Source organism: Sinocyclocheilus anshuiensis, unplaced genomic scaffold, assembly GCF_001515605.1.
Source record: "Sinocyclocheilus anshuiensis isolate Anshui unplaced genomic scaffold, SAMN03320099.WGS_v1.1 scaffold653, whole genome shotgun sequence".
Classification (NCBI taxonomy): domain Eukaryota; kingdom Metazoa; phylum Chordata; class Actinopteri; order Cypriniformes; family Cyprinidae; genus Sinocyclocheilus; species Sinocyclocheilus anshuiensis.
Genome location: NW_015540902.1, coordinates 824,767 through 847,376, shown reverse-complemented (window position 1 = coordinate 847,376; position 22,610 = coordinate 824,767). Strand labels below are relative to the sequence as shown.

At 37.8% G+C, this 22,610-nt stretch overlaps 2 protein-coding genes across 5 annotated transcripts in view; both read left to right on the top strand.

The window, feature by feature from the left end:
* The first annotated feature begins 1,179 nt into the window (after nt 1-1,179).
* On the top strand, nt 1,180-11,998 carry LOC107689085 (band 3 anion exchange protein-like). The gene is given in 21 exon segments (XM_016486987.1): nt 1,180-1,206; nt 1,354-1,409; nt 2,793-2,869; nt 2,958-3,004; nt 3,090-3,191; nt 3,309-3,366; nt 4,145-4,280; nt 4,524-4,593; nt 5,116-5,158; nt 5,250-5,434; nt 5,536-5,737; nt 6,375-6,578; nt 7,659-7,807; nt 7,910-8,104; nt 8,222-8,470; nt 8,646-8,735; nt 9,704-9,870; nt 10,172-10,413; nt 10,562-10,731; nt 11,462-11,635; nt 11,888-11,998. Coding segments are annotated over 21 exon segments (2,691 nt in total). The 3' UTR covers nt 11,936-11,998.
* Nucleotides 11,999-13,886: 1,888 nt separating this feature from the next.
* Nucleotides 13,887-22,610, top strand: part of LOC107689086 (nucleolar transcription factor 1-like) — a 13,218-nt gene continuing 4,494 nt past the window's right edge. Inside the window, exons 1-15 of one of the 4 annotated variants that reach the window (XM_016486989.1) lie at nt 13,887-14,428; nt 15,253-15,352; nt 17,539-17,589; nt 18,031-18,203; nt 18,388-18,471; nt 18,587-18,742; nt 19,064-19,128; nt 19,201-19,324; nt 19,413-19,523; nt 19,609-19,742; nt 20,143-20,284; nt 20,429-20,470; nt 20,572-20,685; nt 20,817-20,972; nt 21,076-21,222. In XM_016486989.1, coding sequence (XP_016342475.1) covers nt 17,553-17,589; nt 18,031-18,203; nt 18,388-18,471; nt 18,587-18,742; nt 19,064-19,128; nt 19,201-19,324; nt 19,413-19,523; nt 19,609-19,742; nt 20,143-20,284; nt 20,429-20,470; nt 20,572-20,685; nt 20,817-20,972; nt 21,076-21,222 — 1,485 coding nt within the window. In that variant the 5' untranslated portion in view covers nt 13,887-14,428; nt 15,253-15,352; nt 17,539-17,552. Of the gene's footprint in view, nt 14,429-15,252; nt 15,353-16,638; nt 16,725-17,538; nt 17,590-18,030; nt 18,204-18,387; nt 18,472-18,586; nt 18,743-19,063; nt 19,129-19,200; nt 19,325-19,412; nt 19,524-19,608; nt 19,743-20,142; nt 20,285-20,428; nt 20,471-20,571; nt 20,686-20,816; nt 20,973-21,075; nt 21,223-22,610 lie in introns of those variants that run through there. The other 3 variants (XM_016486991.1, XM_016486992.1, XM_016486988.1) reach the window with 3 other exon arrangements.

The window sequence follows — 22,610 nt, the reverse complement described above, 5'->3', positions numbered from 1 at the left end:
GGTGCAAATGAAAACAGTAGGTTAAAATGAGAGAGTGGTCACTTGCGGACAGGGGGACACCTGCTAAAGGTACACTGCAAAAAACGATTTTTCAAAGTAGTAATAAAACAAAGATTATTTGAGTCTGTTTTACAAGTAAATACTATTTCAGTTTTTCTGCTTCGTGGTGTTACTTGCTGTTTCTTTGTAATTGTGAAATATACTAGCAATTTATAGAAACAATGAAAATTGTTTCTATACCAATTTATTTTAGTGTTTTTCATTTTTTTCAGTGTACAGTCTGGTGTATTTAGTTTGTTGAAGTTGAACACTTTCTTCAGTGTATTTGTTGTATATAGGCTTCGTAATTAACATATAGATGGTCATATTCTAATAAACAATTTTAGGAAACAGTGTTCTTCTCCATCCACTAGATTTGTCATTGCTCACAGTTTTTAGCACAAATCCCAAATCCCAACTATTGCGGAATTGAATGAACTTTAACACATTGGAAATATTTTTACATTTCATAGTAATTTCATAAACATTGATAAGATAATCATATTTTTGTTCAGTGAGGAAAACATTTGTGTTTACCATCTATTATTCTGTTGAAGTAGTAGAGAGAGTTTTGAAGCGCCAAGACTTCACCAAACCCCTCTGATGTACTCTATCTGCCTCTGTCCATGACAGACAGAAGAGTTCTTATCACATGATAGAAGTTCAGTCTTCAGCTAATTGTCTGTTTGTGGCTCTTACACACCCTTGTGCTAGTTCAGGATGAGTCTCAGTTTTGAGCCTCTGAAAGACACGAAAACTGAGTTGTGATCTAAACCTCAGTGCTTGTAAACAGAGGCCTTGTTTTTTTTTACTTAAATTAAATAGTCAAAGACATACAGAACATCAAAAACTGTATATGTTTTCATAATTCATATTTATGTATGCTATTGCAAATATACTGTAATATTTTATGAAATCATTTGAAGTCAAATTTTCTTGGTAAAGCTCATACTAGTCAAACATAGAGTTTGTTGAAATTCATTTGTTATGTTGTAGAACACTTTAATAAATGGGAGTAGATGAATGAATGCTAACCACTGCCTGTAGCAGGTGTGCAGTTCTTACAGTCTGACTGTGTTATTTTGTTTCTTTGTGTGAATAAGGTTATGTGTGAGTCCTGACAGAGAGAAGACAGTCTCGATGATGGAAGCAGTATCGTTTGAAGGGGTGAGGAGAGCATCTCAAAGCACATGTAGTTGATGTACAATAGATCATCCATAGATTACATTTATATAAGTCATAAAGTGTACTAAACAGTCTCTCTCTCTCTCTCCCTCTCTCTCTCTCTCTCTCTCTCTCTCTCTTTCTCTGTAGGACAACGACATGTCCTATGAGGACAATGAGTCACCTCTACCATCTCCATTCACTTTGTGAGTAGGCCTTGGCTATCACACACTTAACACACATTGATAGAAAAATGCAAATAAAGTTGTATCCGCTTCACTGCATTTCTCAGCCACAGCTTAAGAATCCTGCCCTAGTCACGTTGTATCAATCAATCAATCAATAAATCTATATATAAGAATAAATATTTTACACAAAATAAATTAAGCCTGCTTTAGGACCAGTAATGATTGTAAAAAATGTTATTATGATTAATATCCCCAAACTGTCATTACCGGCACATCCAGACATTTTGATTATTATTTTATTAGGTTAAATGGCCTTAATACTTTTTTATATTTAAAGCAACTGTATGTAAATTTGTGTATTTTTGCAACTTTGATGCCCCCTAAGGGTAAGTGAGTGGAATTTACTGTCGTAAATATAGCACTGTCGTAATTACATTTGTTGCCGCCCTAAAGTAATCCACCTTTTTCGCGGAATTTCGTGCCCGTTCACCAAACTTACAAACTCCCAGAACAGACATTTGGGGCAGAATGAGAAAGAAAAGCCATTCGCCTTGTTAGAAGTACCATCAGCATGATTTTGAAAACTGATATTTCAAGGTAGCAAACAAAAAAAAAAAAAAAGAACAAGAACAAAAACAAAAACAAAAAAGAAAAAAACATACCTTACAGTTGTTAGGTAACTGAGCATAAATTACATTGTACATAAAGTACAACACGATGTGTAAATACAATGCAATTTTAATGTTTTCACTTTACAATAATGAGAATACGTTTTTACAAATTATTAAGAATAATTGTCATGAAAATAACCATGCAATGCAATGCAATATTTATTTTTATTTTGGGGTTATGCAGACATGTTTGTTTTAATAAAATTGAATCTACTTTTTATTTAATTACCCATCAGTTCTTATATTTATTGATGTATATAGTCATTTATTTTTGGGAGAAGCTAATCAGACAGTGCTGTCATCTGAAAATCTCTCAAATAAAATGTGCTATTTACTTAAATCTCTGATTATCATACGTTATTATTTGATGGACTTTCATATGGAGTGTTGTGGGTATTGATGAATGTTCACAAGCCCAACTGTGCCCTCCTCTGTTTAAATAAATAAATAAAATAGTGAATTACTATTACAGTACTTACAGGATTTCAGACAGTAACGTTGTAAAATGTCGCGCCCTTATGGCCGACCAGGGCAGTGTGAGGAGGGCTGGACAGAGTGAGGTTTATGTTTTTTGTATCAGGGATGGCTTGAGTCGGTTTGTAAGAGGATGGAGCTCAGTCTGCCCAGTGCCCTATGGTGCATAAACTATGGTGAGTGTGTGGAGCTGTGACAGTCAGGTCTGTGCCCTGGTGTGTGTGTTGTAGTGTGTGCTCTCTGTCGCCCTCTTTAGGACGCCTGCGGGACACAAAGGCAGCTATGAGGAAGTGGAGCAGCATCAGACCTTCACCTTCTCTAGAGACTTAGAGGGTGTGTTTGCCATACACATGCATATATACAAACATAAACCCTGCGCCTTACTGATCCACTACTTACTTTTTCCATTTCCCTTCTTCAGCTGCCCGAAATACCAACACCAATGCCATCAAGAGAGGAGATGCAGAGGTGAAACACACAAACACATGAATTCACTGACTCTTATCTTTGACTTCTTTGTAAAAATCTTAATGCAAATTCTCATCCACACTAGGCATACGTTGAGTTAAATGAGCTTCGTGGGGAGGTGTGGCAGGGACGCGTCCTGGGAAAATGGCACGTATGGTCACCCTACTTTAGACACTTAAAATAAAGTGTAGCGAGAACAGGAATTGCATCATTTTTGGTGCACGCATTAACAGAGGCCCATATCTCAACCAGAGCATGTTAATTCACTGACTGGATCAAGAAAAACACACCAAGCAAATCAAAGCTTCTTCCACAGTTGTTATTCAAAAGCCTCATTCAACTCCGCAAGGTCATGAGCACAGGTGAGACACCGAGTGACACATTTCCTTTGGCCTTTAGACTAGTGTGACCATACGTGCCATTTTCCCAGGACGCGTCCTGGCCAGGATTTCTATATTGCCTAAAATATCTAGGTTTTGGCTTTGTTTGCGTGTGCAGACCGATCGGTGTATGACATCAAAATACCATACAGACGGTTCCTTATGCTTTCAAAATGCTCTCGAGGTATTTTGATGTCATACACCGCACACGCAAACAAAGCCAAAACCTAGATATTTTAGGCAATATAGAAATCCTGGCCAGGACGCGTCCTGGGAAAATGGCACGTATGGTCACCCTACTTTAGACACTTAAAATAAAGTGTAGCGAGAACAGGAATTGCATCATTTTTGGTGCACGCATTAACAGAGGCCCATATCTCAACCAGAGCATGTTAATTCACTGACTGGATCAAGAAAAACACACCAAGCAAATCAAAGCTTCTTCCACAGTTGTTATAATGACATGACACTAGCAGACATGACATCACAATAAGAGATTTTTTTTACCCTCTATGGCAGCAGTTCTCAAACATTTTGACTCAACGCTGTTCACAACAATATTTGAAGAACCCCCTGCCCAGTTTAGTTTAATTTACAGAAATTAGGAGTGTTCATAGATTAAAATAAGTAACTTATAACAACTAGTTTATATATATAAGCCCTAGTGGGCTCCAGAACACTTGGTTGAGAACCACTGCTCTGTGGTGACCAGTCAACATTCACATTAGTTCTACATGTTCTTTATGGTGACTGTAACCAGGTGCGGTGCTGCTAGATGTTGATGAGAGCAGCTTATCGAGCATTTGTCAGAAGATGGTGGAACAGCTTCTGCTCAAAAAAGAGATCCGGCCCACTGACCGTGACGCTCTTGTAGCTATACTGCAACACAAGCGCAGGTTAGGCTCCTTGTTGTCTGTGTTGGTTTTTGTGTTTGTGTGAGTGTGGAGAACAGTTACTTCAGATTCTATTGCTGTATATAGTTGTCCTGGTAACTGTTGTTTTTTGTTTGTTTGTTTTTGGTTGGTGTTTTTTTTGGGGGGGTATTTCAGAAATCCTCATTATTTGGTATGTGAGTCGCAGGGGTCTATATTAATAGCTGAATATGACTATAAATATGACTCATTGTTTCTGCTTCACAGTCAATTAGAGCCCACTTCAGCCCCTGGTTCAGCAGACATAGAGCTGCAAACATTCTCAATCACCAAACAGGTATCTATCTATCCATCCATCCATCCATCTATCTAGTATTTCAGGCTTATTTAAAAACTACATGGTATGTGAGTTGGAGCAGGGTTGGAACTACACTCTGCAGGGCTGTGGCCCTCCAGTAATTGAGTTCTGCACCCCGTCCTACAGCAACAGTCCCATCAACCAATCCAATGTTAGAAAAGGGTAGAGCTGATGTTAGGGCACAGTATAGTTTATCACCTATCATTTCCCTCTTAATGTTAGGCTAGTTAATGGTTAGGATGAAGAATATGATTGTTTGATAGGACTGTTTTTCCAGGACCAGCAAAAGAATTTGATCTAGGGTGTCCTACTTGTTAAAATCACAGTGACACTATCCTTCCGTCCTTTCAGTTTTCCAAATTAATAACAACTAAAAACCTATAGCCTCCAAATAAACATAAGAAATGGGTCATTACATTACGATTTTCCAGACCTGTTTTAAATTTAAAATGCTCTGCCAGTTTCAATTACTGACTTTTGGACTGTTCTGTTCCTCCTCAGCGAAACATGGTTGATCGTGTGGAGGCCTCTGTGGTTTTATCAGGTGATGGTACACTCATTTTTTATTCTTTAAGAACACTTACTGTTTTATTATACAGCATATTTCATGCCCTTGTTTCTACACTACTCTCAAGGTGTGGTGGAGAACCTCCAGAAACCAGTGGTAGCGTTTGCACGTCTACGGGATTCAGTGGTGATGGAAGGGGTTCTGGAAGCTCCAATTCCAGTCCGTTTTGTCTTCTTCCTCGTGGGCCCCAGTTACAGTGGCATGGACTATCATGAGAGTGGCCGGGCCATGGCGTCGCTGATGGCTGACTGGGTAAAGAGGAGCTATGGACTCAACACTGAAATGTTATTAAATAGATCAAATAAAATGAATTATTTTCTAATGTCTCATCTTAATTCTGTACCTGCAAACAGGTTTTCACTCTGGAGGCTTACTTAGCTACAAACGAGAAGGATCTGACCAATGCCATGGCAGACTTCATGGACTGCAGCATTGTGATCCCACCCACAGAAATCCAGGATGAGAGCATGCTGAAGCCAATCATTAACTTTCAGAAGAAGATGCTACGTGAGAGAGTCCGCCCATATGACACCCGGCTCATGGTTGGGGGCAAAGGTCAGGCTTTATATATAATGACATGGTAATACTGGTGTCACTGTATTCATTTTATTTATTAAATAATATAAATAGTCTGATGTTTATTAAATAATTTGGTAATGCTTTCAGCTCCTTATATTCTGCAGTACTGTGCAGATTTCCTAAAGAATCAGTGTAGAAAATGCAAAAAAAAAACAAGTCTGCCGATTCAATCTAGGTCTGGGTCATTTCAAGATGTAAATTTGACTTAATTATAATTATTTCATTTTAGTGTAGGATGCTGGTCTGTCATTACTGCAGAATATTTAATGTAGTTACACTCACACTTATATTCAGTCATTTAGCAGACACTTTTATCCACTTACAAATGAAGAAAATATCAACAAATGTATCATGGAAGAGGCAATAATACTTTTATTAGTAAGATCTAATCATGTTCATGCTTTTGGCTCTTCATACTTCACAAGTATGTTTTTTTTTCTGTATACATCTTAAGGGTTTAATACCCTTCAAATTTCAAACATGTATTTATATGCAGTTTAGAATTATCAATAATGGCTACATGGAACAGTCCTCCTCTGCATCTGTCTAGGCTGTCCTAGTCTTAAATCTGGAATTTCTTCAAATTAATTGTTGAATTTATTTTTTTTTTAAGCCCCAACTGGACCTGAGAAGCCACGGGACGATCCACTGGCCCGCACCGGCTATCTGTTTGGCGGTATGGTCAAAGACATAAAACGCCGCTACAAGCATTACCTTAGTGACTTTACCGATGCACTTGACCCTCAGGTGCTGTCTGCTGTCATCTTCATCTACTTCGCTGCCCTTTCTCCTGCCATTACATTCGGAGGACTTCTTGGTGAGTACATTCACTGCAAGCATAGATTAATCACACCATTGAAAAATAACTAAGCCTCAATTAGCATTTGACTTGCAGTATAAAATCTGGTCCACATTTTATCTTATTGTGGCCAATGACTGCCCACCTAGACAGGATGAATCCATGTAATGCAAGTGTTACAAGACCATGTACACAAGTTGATGCTTAAAAAAGCTTTCAAACTGAACATGATAGTAATCCATACGACCCCAGCTGATGAACCAGTCTTCTGAAGCGAAATGATAGGTAAGAAAAAAAATTGTTTCCATGAAGAACCTTTAAAGGGGTCATATGATGCGATTTAAATTTTTCCTTTCTCTTTGAAGTGTTACAAGCTCTTGGTGCATAAAGAAGATCTGTAAAGTTGCAAAGACTAAAGTCTCAAATCCAAAGAGATATTCTTTATAAAAGTTAAGAGTCAACCACGCCTACCTAAAACGCCTCGTTTAAACACGCCCCCACATGTCTATGTCACGATGTGGGAAGATTTGCATAACACCGCCCAAATATTCACGCAAAGAAAGAAGGTGTAACTTTGATTCTGGCTGTAGTATTGTTGCTGCCGCTGCCATGTCGTGGAGACGCTGTGTGTTGTGAAAGCGAAACTACTTTGTGGCCTTCCAAAAGAGGACACAACTAGAAATCAGTGGTTAAGTTGTATTTAAAACACTGTTCCGGAAGAGTTAAACCCAAATATTCAGATGTGTGCAGCGCATTTTATGGATAGAGGAGAAAAAATAATGTACATTATGTGGAAAAATAATGTTTTTTTAACCTTAAACCACATAAACACATTGCATTACACCAAATACACAAAATAATGTTCTTTTTAGCAACGTCATATGACCCCTTTAACATCCATGGAACTTTTCCATTCCACAAAAGATTCTTTATAGTGGAAAAAGTTTCTTTAGATTTTTAAAATGCTCTTCAGACTATGAAAAAATATTTGGTGTTTTAAGGACTGTTCACTGAAAGTTTCTTTAAGGAGCCCAAAACCCATTTTTGGTGGAGTATGCCTTTAACATATTTAACCTTCCATCCCTTTCTATGTTTCAGCTGACAAAACAGAGCACATGATGGGGGTCTCTGAGCTGATGGTCTCTACCTGCGTGCAGGGCATCATCTTTTGTCTGTTTGCAGCTCAACCAGTACTTATCATTGGGTTTACCGGTCCATTGATGGTGTTTGAGGAGGCATTCTTTCAGGTGATGCTAATTGTTAGTGATAATTGTGATTTAATTAGGTAGATTATCACCACCTATATGACTTTTCTCATCCATCTAAATACATTCATCTTTCCCATTCAGTTCTGCAAGTCAAATGGCTTTGAGTACATCGTGGGCCGTGTCTGGGTGGGCATGTGGTTGATCGTCATTGTGGTGGTGATTGTGGCAGCGGAGGGGAGCTTCCTTGTCCATTTCATCTCACGCTTCACCCAAGAGATCTTCTCCATCTTGATCTCTCTCATTTTCATCTATGAGACCTTTGCCAAGCTTATCAGGGTATATTCTTTTTTCTAAATGGACACACACTAAATTAGATTAATTCACATCATATAAATTGTCATGAAATCTTCATTTTTTGCTCTATGCTTTGTTCTCTTTCTTTATTCTCCTCAGATTTTCAAAGCGCATCCTTTGGTTTTGAACTACCAACACTTGAATGCTTCTTTGGAAGACCCTTTCCACCCTATCAAAAAGCTTATCAACATCACAGAGAATCCTGATGGCAATATTACTGAACATCATGAGATAATAGAGAGGGCCTATCCCAACACTGCCCTGCTGTCCATGTGCCTTATGTTTGGCTGTTTCTTCATTGCATTGTATCTCCGTGGGTTTAAAACTAGCACCTTCCTTCCCGGCCCTGTAAGTTTGCTCAGTTTACCTTTTTTATTTAAAACTCTGATACAGTTTAGCCAAAAATAGGTTTAAAAGTTCAATAATAATGGAAAACAAAAAGGCTTTTTAGCAATTATACCATCCAGCCAAGCCTTTAAATGTAAATCATGTTACTATTAAAATAATTTTTGTACATCACCAGATCCGTCGAATGATTGGAGATTTTGGTGTCCCCATCGCCATCTTCTTCATGATTGCTGTGGATATCAGCATCAGCGATGCCTACACACAGGTTTGACAAACACTAATCTTTTAAGGTAGTTTGCTATTATAGGTTTTCTCAATTGCTTTGGCCCTAACATTACTCTAACTTGTAAATGCAACTGTCACAACTACACAAAAGGTAGTAACTCAAAATATTTAATTCATGCTTCAAAAAGCAATGGCTCCAATTTTTTATTTTTTTTTCATTGTGTCATTGTGTGAGCTGTACTGGTCAAAATATGTTGATGTTTTTACCATGGCGGTCAACCTTGGAAATGTTTGTTATATACAAATTAGATTTTTGTTCTAATTTTTTGTTGACACAGTAGGTAAATGTTTACTGGGAAAATCCAATACTGTAGGACACAGAAAAAGAATATGCACATTTGTATGTATACAGCGCATTTTTTTATATTGCATCTAAATAGAGGGTACGTATTTGCATGTCCATTTGTACACATTTCTTATATCTGAAGTCAATTACAGCAGTAAAAACAAAATCTCTTTACAGAATGTAACACTACAAGTTGCATGAACTGGTGTGTAGGGCTGTGATGTTCCTACATGTTCAAAGATGGTTGTGATTGTGCTATGTATGACAGTTTCACTGAGAATCAACTCATCAGTTTTGCTCAGCAAGCTATGTGCATTTAGTTATTTGCAAATTGTAGACAGCTGTACTTTCTCTTTTGCACACAACTGCCAAAACTCAATAGAATTTGCTTAAACTAATAAAAATTCAAATCTGGTGTGAACAAGAAATTAATTGTTGAAAGATTTGAACTTATCGCTTTGAGAAAGAAAAAAAAATCTTATTAAAGAATTGACCCAGCACGACAAACTCCCTAGTGAAATAAGCTAATGAAGATAAACATGTTTCATGCATCTGGACCCATAGCATTAATGGATTCAAATAATCTGGGGTTTTGAACATTAGAATGGATAGTTTCATTCATGTGTCTCATGGTAAATGTGTTTTTTAACTTCCTGCTTTAGAAACTGGTGGTGCCAAAGGGGCTGACCGTGTCCAACACATCTGCTAGAGGCTGGATCATCAGCCCATTTGGTGAGAAGAAGCCATTCCCTGTCTGGATGATGTTTGCCTGTGCTATTCCTGCCTTGTTGGTCTTCATCCTTATTTTCCTTGAGTCCCAGATCACTACGTGAGTGTGATATTCAGAATAGAGCACATTTAAATTCACACTGGGTGAAGACACATATGCTAGAAGATCTTCACTATAAAGAAAACAGCAAGAAGATACAGAAGAAGATACAATTAATTTTTTTTTTAAAGAAGTCTATTATGCTCACCAACATGAATGTAATCAAAAATACAGTCAAAACAGGAATACTGTAAAATATTACTATAATTTATGATAAAATGAAGATTCATGCAAGGATTTTGGAAGTCAAAATTTTGGTGTAGCTACTGCCTTAACCTCACACCTTTTCCTTACCATCCAGGCTGATCGTGAGTAAGCCTGAGAGAAAAATGGCCAAGGGCTCTGGTTTCCATCTGGACCTCCTCCTTTTGGTGTTCTTGGGAGGAGCTGCCTCTATCTTTGGTGCACCATGGCTCAGTGCTGCTACAGTGAGATCTGTCACACATGCCAACGCCCTGACTGTCATGACCAAAGGCCCCAGACCTCAGATTGAACGTGTGATAGAACAAAGAGTCAGTGGTATTTTGGTGGCCATGATGGTTGGTGAGTTCCAAGCCTTTTATCTGATATAATGATACTTAATAAACACAATTAGATTTTAATTGCCATTAAAAAAATAAAATCAACATAATTATACTTAACAAAATGATATTGACAATACACAGAATAATTAAAAATTATTTGCCCACAGGGGTCTCAATTCTCATGGAGCCCATCCTGAAGATGATACCTATGACAGCTCTGTTTGGGATCTTTCTCTATATGGGTATCACTTCACTGAGTGGCATCCAGCTTTGGGACCGTATGCTTCTGCTTATTACACCGAAAAAGCATCACCCACCTGTTCCATTTGTCACCAGGGTAAGATTTAATTACAGACACACATATACGCTATATGGACAAAAGTGCACTATTGTTCAAAAGTTTGGGTTCCATCCAAGTTTTTTTTAAGAAACTGATACTTCTGTTCAGCAAGGATGTTTTACATTGATCAAAAGTAACAATAAAGACCTTTATAGTGCTACAAACAATTTCTATTTCAAATAAATGCTGCTCTTCTGAACTTTCTATTCATCAAAGAGGAAAAACTGTATCACAGTTTCCACAAACATATTAAGCAGCACAGCTGTTTTCAAAAGTGATAATAATAAGAAATGTTTCTTGAGCAGCAAATCAGCATATTAGATTGATTTCTGAAGGATCGTGTGACACTGAAGAATGGAGTAATGATGCTGAAAATTCAGCTTTGCCACCACTGGAATAAATTATATTTCAAAATATATTCAAATAGAATACAGTTATTTTAAATTATAGTAATATTTCACAATATTCCTGTTTTTACTGTATTTTTGATTAAATGAACGCAGTGTTGGTGTGCATAAAGATTCCTTTTTTAAAAACGTCATTTAAAATCTCTTATCAACCACAAACTTTTGAACAGTACTGAGTAGTGCATGGTGAAACGCAATAATTAGAAGGGGGTGTCCACATACGTTTGGCCATGTAGTCAGTCTGTCAATCTATTGATCCATCCATCTACAGTACCGATCTCTCTCTCTCTCTCTCTCTTTCTCTCTCTGTTTCTCTACAGGTGCCCACTATGCGTATGCACTTGTACACTGTGATCCAAGTGATGTGTTTGATGATTCTGTGGGCAATAAAATCTAGTGCATTTTCACTTGCTCTGCCCTTTGTCCTGATCCTCACGATCCCTCTGAGAATGTTCATGACCGGTCACGTCTTCACTATCATGGAAATGAAATGTGTAAGTATCTCTTTTATAGGCCTGAGACCCCTATGCATTTCTGCATGAACATTTCACTCACCATGTCTTAATAGAAAACAAAGCAAGTTAAAAAGTGCTTTATGAACCCTTCATGTTGTACACATAATGCATTGTTTTATACTGATATTTTTTCCTTCATTATTTTATTTTCCAGTCAAAAACACTCATTCACACCTATGCATTAGTATTTGTCTATGTTGTGACTGCTTATGTTATGTCATCCTTTTGCAGCTGGATGCAGATGATGCAAACGTGAAATTTGATGATGAGGATGACTAAAATAACCCTAAAAAAACCCTGGACGTCTTTCTTGATTCCAAGCCACTATGAATTCATCTTACTGTGTGCATTACATGAGAATCTTTTGCTTATATTTTTTAACTGTTGTGCATTCAAATCTTAGCTTAACCAATCGATATGTCTTTATATCATTAAAGTTTAAGAATTAATGCACACCTGAAATTCATAAACTGTTCATATACATTCCATAGTTGTTTATCACAATCTTTTCTTACTTTTATTTGCTTTTTCATGGAACATTGTGCTTTATTTTTTCTTTTTCTTAATTTTTTTTCTTCATTTGGGATTTATACATCCTGGTGTTTATTTATTTTATGTATTCAGGGTTTTGTGCAAAAAATCTCAGCATGTCAACTACACACCAGCTTGAATGTAAATCCTATCCTGTTTTAACAGGTGATGCCTATGCAAAATGTGCCTTTATATTTCTTATTAGAATTTCAATGTTTCAGGGACACCATACCTGTAAATATTATAGGCTTACAAATACAGAATATTAGCGTAGGTTACTATTGCAAAGATTTGATACTTTAGAGTATAAATGAATATTTGGTTTTATGTATGCTTGGTCTGTTATGGTGTGTGACTTTGTTTAATGATTACAATTCTTTAAAACATCTAAAATTATTATTAGTAAACAAGCCTTATATTCCTGTCCTAAATTAGTCATCGGCACATGCAAACACATCCACTTTTCCAGCAGGCTTGACTTCACAGGAGGCCTGGCCCAGCCTGGCAACCACCCTCTCCAGCCACCTTCTCGAATGTCCAGCCCAGTCTGTGAGTCCTATGAGCTTCCTTACATGTTAAAGCTGGACCTGCTTTTCTGAAAATTAGCAGCTTTTCACCAGTGATTCCCAACCAGGGGTACTTTAAGAGGACCTTTTTTTTATTATTTTTATTAATTTTTTTTTTTTTTTTCAGAAAATGTAGAAAAACAGAAATTTTCAACTTAAAAAGTAGGGTTGTCACTAGGTTCAAATAATCCCATTATTATTAGTAATAATAATAATAATTATATATATATATATATATATATATATATATATATATGTTTACATTTTTGTCAGTGAATGGTATACTCTACCATTCGGAGTTGAAGTTGGTAAGATTTTTAATGGTTTTGAAAAGTCTCCTATGCTTAACAAGGCTGCATTTATTTGATCAATAAACAGTAAAAACTGTAATTGTGAAATAATATAATTCAAAATCACTTTTTAATTTAATATATATTTTAAAATATTTATTTCTGTGACGACATTTTCATTATTATTTGATGCATAGAAAGTTCAAAAGAACATATTTGAAATAGAATTTGTAACTTTTTATTTTTCATTAAAATGAACGTTTAACTAAGTTTTGGTCAGTTTAATGCATCTGCTGAATTTCTTTTTTTTTTTTTTACTGTTGAATGGTAATGCAAGTTTTGTAAATTTGAGTCACATGACCTGTGGATGGCATTTTATAATTGACTACAATTACCAAACATCCCATCAGGACTTCATGTATAAATACATTTCCTTAAAATGGATGAAAAAAGTTGTTTTATTGAAGGGAGATACTGCCACAGTATATGCTGTTTACAGGTGAATCATTTAAGTAGGTTATTGATAGTGCTAAATGAGTTCAAATATATATATATATATATATATAGTGAGTTCATTCTTGGTTTGGCGTCAGTGGAGGTGTACTGACAGGGCTGTAGTGCGATAAAAGACAAGAGCTTGGAAAGCACTGGCCCAGGTATTGTTTCCGGAAGCGGGAAACGCGCACGTCAGCGCACTGATGTTTAACGAATCAGCGCGCGCTCATTGGAAAATCATGTTTGCTCCAAATCAAAACGTCTTGATTGGACATCGCAGGTGACGCCCACAAACAGACAAGGTGGGGTTTAATTATTTAACTTGACAAAAAGATGTAGCTGTCACACTGAACATACCGAAAAGATGTTTAAAGTACAAAACAGTCCACTCTTTACATCATGCATGCACTTTGGGAGTTCATTTGACTAAATTCAAGAAAACTGCTTTTCTTTTTTCTTAAAAAAAACAATCAAAACGTAAATCACTCAGGGACATATTCACTTCTTTTATTAAAACTTCACATGATCATCACGAGTAGACAAATGCGTTCAAAACAAGCCCGAGAGGCTACAGGCGGGTGCAGGTTTGAGGGCGCCTCGGCAGCTCAAGTTTATAATCCAAATGGAAGCGAAGCCCGGGCGACCCATCCGTGATGAGAGCGGCGAGCAGGGGAGAGATTGAAAACGCGGATGTCTCTTTGGAAAGAGAAATGAGCAGATCGAGAGAGCTGCGCGCTGACTGGAAGGAGAGCGAGAGAGATGGAGGCGGGGGGGAGTCTCTCAGCTCTGCGGGGACTGGAGCGCCCGTGTCCTGGACCGGCGGCGCAGTGCTGGCTAACATTCAACCCTCCCCTTGTTCCACCACCAGTTCCACACACAAGCAGCGACAGGTAAGATCTAACCAGCGCCTCATCCTACCAACCGTTGGGTAAACAAACCTTGAAGAAAAAAAAAAACAAAAAAACAAGAATCTTAGGATGCAACGAAAAAATTCTAAACATTCTGAGTTTAGATCGTTCGTGGATTTTGTTTTTGTTGAAATTCGCGTTGACTTGGTGTAAGGCACGGTACATTCCGAGGTCGCCTTACCCGAATTTCCCGTCCAGTGACTCGGGGGAAAAACATCCTCCGTTAATCTACCGCAACCTTCGTTTAATTCCTGAATATAACGCCAGAAGCCGCTAACCTTGTTTTTTAAGCGCGATAAGGGCACCTTTGTCCTGTTTGGAGCCCGCGCGGTCGTCTTCATTTCCGAGTCAGGACTCCATGAGGCTTGTGGAGGAAGAAGCAGCCGCCTCTGGTTCGCCATCAGGGAGCTCGGTTATCTCACCGTGTGGGCTCGTTTTCGCTTGCGCCTGCCGTGAAAGCAAAGCTCGCGATCAAATTTGACAGTTTTTCGGTTATCTGTGTTTGGGGAGCAAGCAGGGTGAGTTTTGAAGCGTTTGCGCTGTTTTTCCTCTCGGTGGAGGTGAATTAGGCTTGCAGCGCGCATGGAGGGTTGCATGGCGGCTCTAGAACAGTCGACACGCCACTGAGGCGTCCGCTCTCTCGGCTGTTGCGTTTTTCCATTGTGACTTGGGAACTAAATGACACGTTTATACACCAGATTGATTCATTTCTAAATGAGTGGATGTCGCTTGTCATAACTGTGCTTTAATCACCGCGTGTTCAGTGAAATTAATCACGTATATTTCTTTCATTTTTGTTTTTCAAGCCTTTGAAGACCCTGCTGCCATACGGGCTGCTCACGCCGTGCTTTCACCCCGCATTCATTGTCACTCGAAAGTCGGGGTAAACAACCAGATTTCTTCACGGTAAGAGGACATTTTGGACGCCGGCTACAAGTTATTTTTAACAGCCGATAATGAGGCTTGATTTTAGTCGCATTTTAGGATTATTTTTGACGACTTTGTTCAGATTTCACCAGGGCTTTAGGGGGATTCAGTGCTAGTTACAGCCGGATAGCTCCGGTGTAGGTCGGTTTAACACGGTAACATTTTATTTCAATAAACTTATTTTTTTAGATATTTCTAAGCTATCATTTGTAGCTCTTAACACGTGTGGACACAAAATATGTTGTTGAGTTTATAATTAAGCTGGGTAATTTAAATCAGAAAACCGTTTTAAACATTAAACAGCACCAATTATGTAATTTAATGAGGTTTTGATATGGAAAACGTTAAACAATGGTTTTAAATAGACCCTTATAAATACGTAAACACTTGGACGTGTTTTGGTCTACATTTAGAGCCCCGTTACAAAGCTTTTGTTCATAAATGCGATTAAAATCCACAAAATAGTTTTTTTTTTCTGAGCATTTATATCGTAGCAACGCTCTATTCTGCCCAAACGGGGTCTGATTATCATGCCATCCACTTTTTTAGAAACATTTCATGGAGGTTAAAATGCCCTTCCGCCGGGCTCTATTTTAAAGCTGGACTCTGCTGGCTCGCGCGCCGCCATTACACATTCAGCGCAGCGGCGACGCCTCGCCCTGGAAAAAGCCATTTTGTGACTAATTCAGTCGGCGCACACGTTTGCTAAACGACATCAGAGTATGACTAACGTTAGCCCTTCATGTTCAAGCATTTTGAAAACAGTCGCTATGAATCAAAGGGGGCGACCCAGAACGCGTCCGTGGCGGAAGCGGAGACCCGCGCCCCGTTGGTTTTGAGGCAGGCTCTGGTGCTGCATGCTGTAGCAGTCACTCATCATGATCCCTGGCTGTGTTTCCCCATCTCAACGCAGACCGAAAGCAGATCCCGGTCCGTGGTCAGCTGGTCCGTCTACAGGCAGCTGCCTGCCTATCGCCCAAAAAGCTCCTTCCTCCTCCTGTAGTACCTCCCAGTATCCGCTCGTCCGCCGAAAATATGCTCCAATTTCGAGCGACTTCACGAAACGCTCGCCTCGCAAAAGCGCGCCGAGTGCAGGAGAAGCCGTTTCAAGTCTTAGTTCTGTAGACAAAATGGAAGATTAGACGGATTGGCTGCTCTTGCTGGTGTCGACTGCAGAGTTATTTGAGATTTTGAAACCGTCACAAGCAGTGGGCTCTGTCTCACGATGGAGCGTAAACGCTTAGGGGCGGTGTAATGAACATCAACCATTATGTGTCGGGCTGGATTTTAATTCCACTCTTCAAGCAGCAGTTCCTGTTTTCGAGACATTAGCCTACAAAACACCTACACGGTACTCATTAAACTTTTAAGAAAGAAAAAAAAAGGATTTTTAACAACATAAACACGATATTCATTTTTGAAAAATATAATTGTCATTTTTAGTTAAAACTATTGATAATAAACCAGAAACTGTCTTGCATCTTTTTGGCGTTGTGTTCATACAAGAAAACTTTGGCAAGACCTTTGCCAGTTCATTGTGAACTTCATACATAATGACTTTGATCTTTACTTTAAAGATGTTTTGTTTGGATTTTTCACTTTTGAGAAGCAATATGAAAATGTTTACTTTCTTTGCAACCTGATTATTTTGCTTGCAAAATATCTTATTCACAAATGCAAGATTATGAAAGTTACCCCCCATTTTTCTCACTTTCTAGAACATATTAAGATCTATATTAAATCCTTGTCTACCTCCTGTAACAAAAAGGCAACTAAAAGTTTGAATGTATGCTCACTTTTTAGTGTTTTTTAGTGTATAATTTTTGTAAAATTTTTATGTTTTGTAGGAAAGATTGTTGTGTTTATTATGTGATCTGTTCATTATTTTCCATTTATTTACATATTTATACATTTTTAATTTAATTGTTTTTTTTTTGTGGTCATTTTATTATTATTATTATTATTATTATTATTTCCTCTCTCTCTCTCTTCTTTCCTTGGCTTATGTTTTTCACTTTTGTATTCCCTAAGCAAGTGTTCAATAATAATAAAAAAAAAAACTATTGATAATAAACTATAGTGTTAAAGCCATCGAAGTATGAGTTTCAACCTCGAATTACCTCAACGTTTGTAATCCTTAACATAATTAATTTAATTTTCTCTAGAGTGATTCCAGACAATGAATGGAGAAATGGACTCCTCTGCTAAAGAACCCGGTAAGAAACATGAATCGTTTAGATCAGGGGTTCTCAATTGTTTATGAATATTATTATACATATTTTTTTGCCATGAATGGTAATGGCTATAGCTTTAATAGGAAAATAGTCAAAGAGAATTTTGGTTTCTAAATGTCTGTTGAATTGATGGTTCAAACAGTAGAGCATTGCCAAGATCATTGGTTTGATTCCCAGGGAATGCATTGACTGATAAAATGTATACCTTGCATTCAAAGTAAGTTGCTTTGAATAAGTAGGTTCATACTCATGACAATAACTGCCTTGCAAAACAGATGGCTCTCGGCATGAACCATGTTTCCCACTGCATGTGAACCTGTATTTAAACTTTGTGTGTAGTACAAATGTGTAAGCTTTTCTTGTTTGCATGAAGATGTGTTTACTGGTTCTCAGAGATTATTTTTGCCTTATGTTTTATTACAGTTTGGGTGCAGGATGACCTGTTGAAGCTGTTGGATGCCATAAAGGGGAACCTGCCAGAAAAAGATCTGGCCAAGTACAAGACGTCCGAGTCCCATTTGGACTGGGAGAAAGTGGCTTTCAACTCGTACTCTGGGGAGATGTGCAAACAGAAATGGCAGGAAGTGTCACGTGAGGTACGCTGGTCAGTAACCAGTGGTTTTCAATTGTATGTTGTAATAATGACTAGAAAAACATGCATCAAAAATGTGTTAGTTGTTGATCAATAGATATTAGTATTTGAAAAAAACCTTTGTATGTGACAAGCTGTAGGACAATGATTATGCAGTTGTCACATTAAAATTCCTGTTCCTCACTCAGATACGCAAATTCCGCACCCTTACTGAGCTGATCGTGGATGCGCAGGACTACGTCAAAAATCCATACAAAGGAAAGAAGCTGAAGGTAGACAATCTTAATGGCTCAGTGCTGAAAACTTGGAATAAGAATTGCAGCGTTTTCCCTGTGTCGGTTGCAATGGTAGCAAATACTAACTTTTGTGTATTTGTCCTCTCTGCAGAAGCACCCAGACTTCCCCAAAAAGCCGTTGACACCGTATTTCCGTTTCTTTATGGAGAAACGTGCCAAGTATGCTAAATTACATCCAGAGATGAGCAACCTAGATCTCACAAAAATCCTGTCCAAAAAATACAAGGAGCTCCCAGAGCGTAAAAAAGTGAGTGCAATAAAATTAAAACGAAACCTCACTAAATCATAGTCTGTACAATTTTTAAAGAACCACTATAAAAGAGGAATTGATGTGGATTTTTAGGCAAATGGGAAATTGAAATTATGGAGATACTGTAATGGTATATTGACTAAAGGTTTAGGATTCATCTGGTGTTTAGTGGATTTCAAATCTGTGGGTGCTCTTTTGTGGGGTCTTCTGTTTGGTCTGGATCACCTATTGTTTTGAGTTATACCTTTCTAGATCGGTCAACAAATCAGGCATTGTTTTGACTGACCTGTTTGTTATGACTGAACCTTTTGTCAACAGGAGAAATATGTGAAAGACTTTCTCAGAGAAAAGGAGACTTTCATGTTCAGCATGATGAAGTTCAAGTAAGAGACTTTACCATCACATTTACATTTTTAAATCATGGCTTTTCTCAAAGAGTTTGTGTTTCTTAATAGGCAAGATCATCCTGACCTTCTTGAGAACGTTAACAAGAAGTCCAATGTTCCAGAGAAGCCCAAGACGCCCCAGCAACTGTGGTACTGCCATGAGAAGAAGGCCTTTCTCAAAGCACGTCCAGATGTGAGCTCTACACACACTCACACTCATAAAGAATTTGAAGCTGGCTTCTTCATGCACTTGAAAAACACTTTTGTTTTTACCTCTCAAGGCGACTACCAAAGACATCAAGGACAGTCTTGGCAAGCAGTGGCCACAGCTCTCAGACAAGAAGAGGATGAAGTGGATCACAAAGTCTTTGGAGCAGCAGAAATTGTATGAGGTAAAGACGTTTGCATGTTATATGGCATATTTGCCAGCAGTAGTGGGCTTCTTTGTAACGTTTGATCTTTCCCATCCTTGTTTAGGAAAAGATGCGCGAGTTTATCCAGCAGCACCCAGAGATGAACATGACGGAGGAGAACATCGTCAAATCCACTCTGACCAAAGCAGAGAGACAGCTCAAGGACAGGTTTGATGGGCGGCCAGACAAACCGCCTTCGTAAGTTTACCTGATAATAAGTTTTGTTTTCTTTTTGGAAAATATGATTTCTTTTTGGCGGGGGGGGAATATGGCCTGGAAATGTTCATGTTTGTTTTCTTTCTATCTTTCTTGTCAGTATTAGTTTAGTATAATTTATCTATTATAATATTTATTTATATATTTTTATATTTAAGCATTAGTATTATTTTTGTGCTTTAGTCATTTTTATTTGGTTTGTTTTTATTTTTACATTTAGATTTAATTTATTTCAGTTTTAGTAATTTTAGCTTGTTTTATTCAATTTATTTCAATTGCCGAAAGTGATTTTGAATAGTAGAGCGCTGTTTTTTGTATGAGTTTCTGTACAGTAAGTTTAAAGTGACGTTTTTCATCATCTCTCATTTTGTCTTTCTTTCAGTAATGGTTATTCTATGTTCTGTGCTGAGCTGATGTCCAGTATGAAAGACGTTCCTAGTACAGAGCGTATGGTCATGTGCAGCCAGCGCTGGAAACTCCTCACACAGAGCGAGAAAGAAGCCTACCAAAAGCGCTGTGAGCAGGTTTGTAACACATTTATGCAGATTGCTTTTATTTTGCATGCTTCCTTCTGTTTGTAAACAGTTCAGCCACACATTAATAATGACATGGATACATATGAAAGTTTGTCTATCTCTTTCATAATTTATTTTTTCTTCTCTACACAGAAAAAGAAAGAATATGAAGTTGAGATGAATCGCTACTTATTAGTAAGTATACCTTTTTGACAACAGGCACTCAGCTTTCGGTGTATTGTTTGCGCCATTTTCTGTTCGGTTTGCATTTTAAACATGTTGTCTGTGAATCCCAGAGTATCTCCGAGGAGGAACAGCAGAGAATACTGTCAGAACAGAAGATGGGCCGCTTTAAAAAGGGAGGTGGAGGCAGTAGTCCCGCTTCCAAAAAGAAGAACTCTAAAGCAAAGGTCAGTTCACCTGTCAGTCATTTTTGAGTAACTTAAAGGATTGGTATTTAAATTAGCTTACAGTAACTACAAATTCACATCTTTATTTCCCTTCCATTCTTTCTTTTCTTCCCTCTTTGTTATCCCAACAGTCCAGTACAGAGAAGCCCAAGCCTCCTGTGTCTGCAATGTTTATTTTCTCTGAGGAGAAGCGTCCAAAACTTCAACAGGAAAGGTCTGATCTTTCTGACATGGAGCTCACCAGACTACTGGCCCGCATGTGGAACGAGCTTTCTGACAAGAAGAAGGTGATCATGACACTTTAGTGCCCCAGAGATGTTAAGATCCTTCCATTTATTTATTAGCCAACGAAATTGTTTTTTAACTTTTAACATGTAATCTTTCTTGTAGGAGAAGTATAAAAACCTGGAGATGACGCTGAAGGCAGAGTCTGAAAAACAGAGCAAAGACGACAAAGGGAAACTACCAGAAACGCCCAAAACAGCTCAGGAAATCTGGCAACAAAGCGTCATTGGCGACTATCTTGCCCGATTCAAGGTATGGAATCAGAATTGCAAGTAATTCAGTGGATAATTTTCTTACATTACTGTATAAGAGTTTGGGTCAGTTTAATTTTTTATTAATGTTTGTGACTAGAAGTTTCTTATTCTCATCAAGGCAGCATTTATTTGGTCACAAATACAATAAAATAAAAAAAAACAGTCATATGAACTGCATTTATTTGAAATTTGTCAATTGTCTGTCACTGTTTTCAAAAACTGAATAGACAACATGAAGCAGTCATTAATAGCTGTTCAGATAAGTATACATCTTCCAGTTGACTCTTTTCTTTACACCAGTATATGCTGTTATACCAGCTAGTGGTTCAACGGATCACAAAACTCACAGTTCGGAACTTATTACGGTTTTTGAGTCACGGATCGGAACGTTTTTCGGATCAGCAAGAAAAGAAAATATTTCAATATAACTTTGCTTTCCATTTATTACTTAAAGCTAAGTACTTCTTCGATACCACAGCAAAAACTACTAGCCTAACTAAGAAAGATCAAACATGATTAAAGTCAAGTGAACAACCAGTAAAAAAAATAAGAACAAATACACAAATTACAAGCATAGGTAAATACATCAGAACAACGTTACAAATAAAATAAAGTCGGTAGTATTCAGGAATGTAACAGAAATGTAATAATTAAGAGTAAAATAAAAAGCTGTGTTTTGTTGTTTGATTAGCATTAATGACAGCAGCAGGCATTTATAGACTGCTGTCCCTTTAAAGGAGACATATTATGCCCCTTTTTACAATATGTAATATAAGTCTCTGTTGTCCCCAGAATGTGTCTGTGAAGTTTCAGCTCGAAATACTCCACAGATCATTTATTATATCATTTTGAAAATGCCTATTTTAAGTGGAAGCAGAAACGGGCTTTTTTTCGGGCCTGTCTCTTTAAATGCAAATAAGCTGCTGCTCCCCGCCCCTTTTCCAGAATAGAGCTGTGCCATTACAGCTTGGACCTGCTAAAAAACATCTGTTTTGGTTCTGATTATCATGTTTATCGCGCTGAAATCATGCGTTTTAAACCATATTAGTTTAAACGTCTAATATACGGTTTTCTGAGTGCACACGGACAGAAAGCGGCTGTCACAGCATGTGAGTACTAAACTAAGTTCTCATTCACACACAAGTTTACGTTAACAACACACGAGTTACAAAAATGTTCGGTTATGTCTGTGAAGGTAAACGGCTGGGAAATAAATCGCATGTTTATATTAGATCGGTGTGGCAGCAGCAATATAAAGTAAATCAATAAATCCACTGCTCTCTTGTCTCCTCTGAGGCTGGGACTCTAAACAGTGTTCTGTGCTCGTCTGTGAAGCCAAAGACAGAACAGTTAGCATGTTTTGCTCAAACTTTTGCCATGGCATTA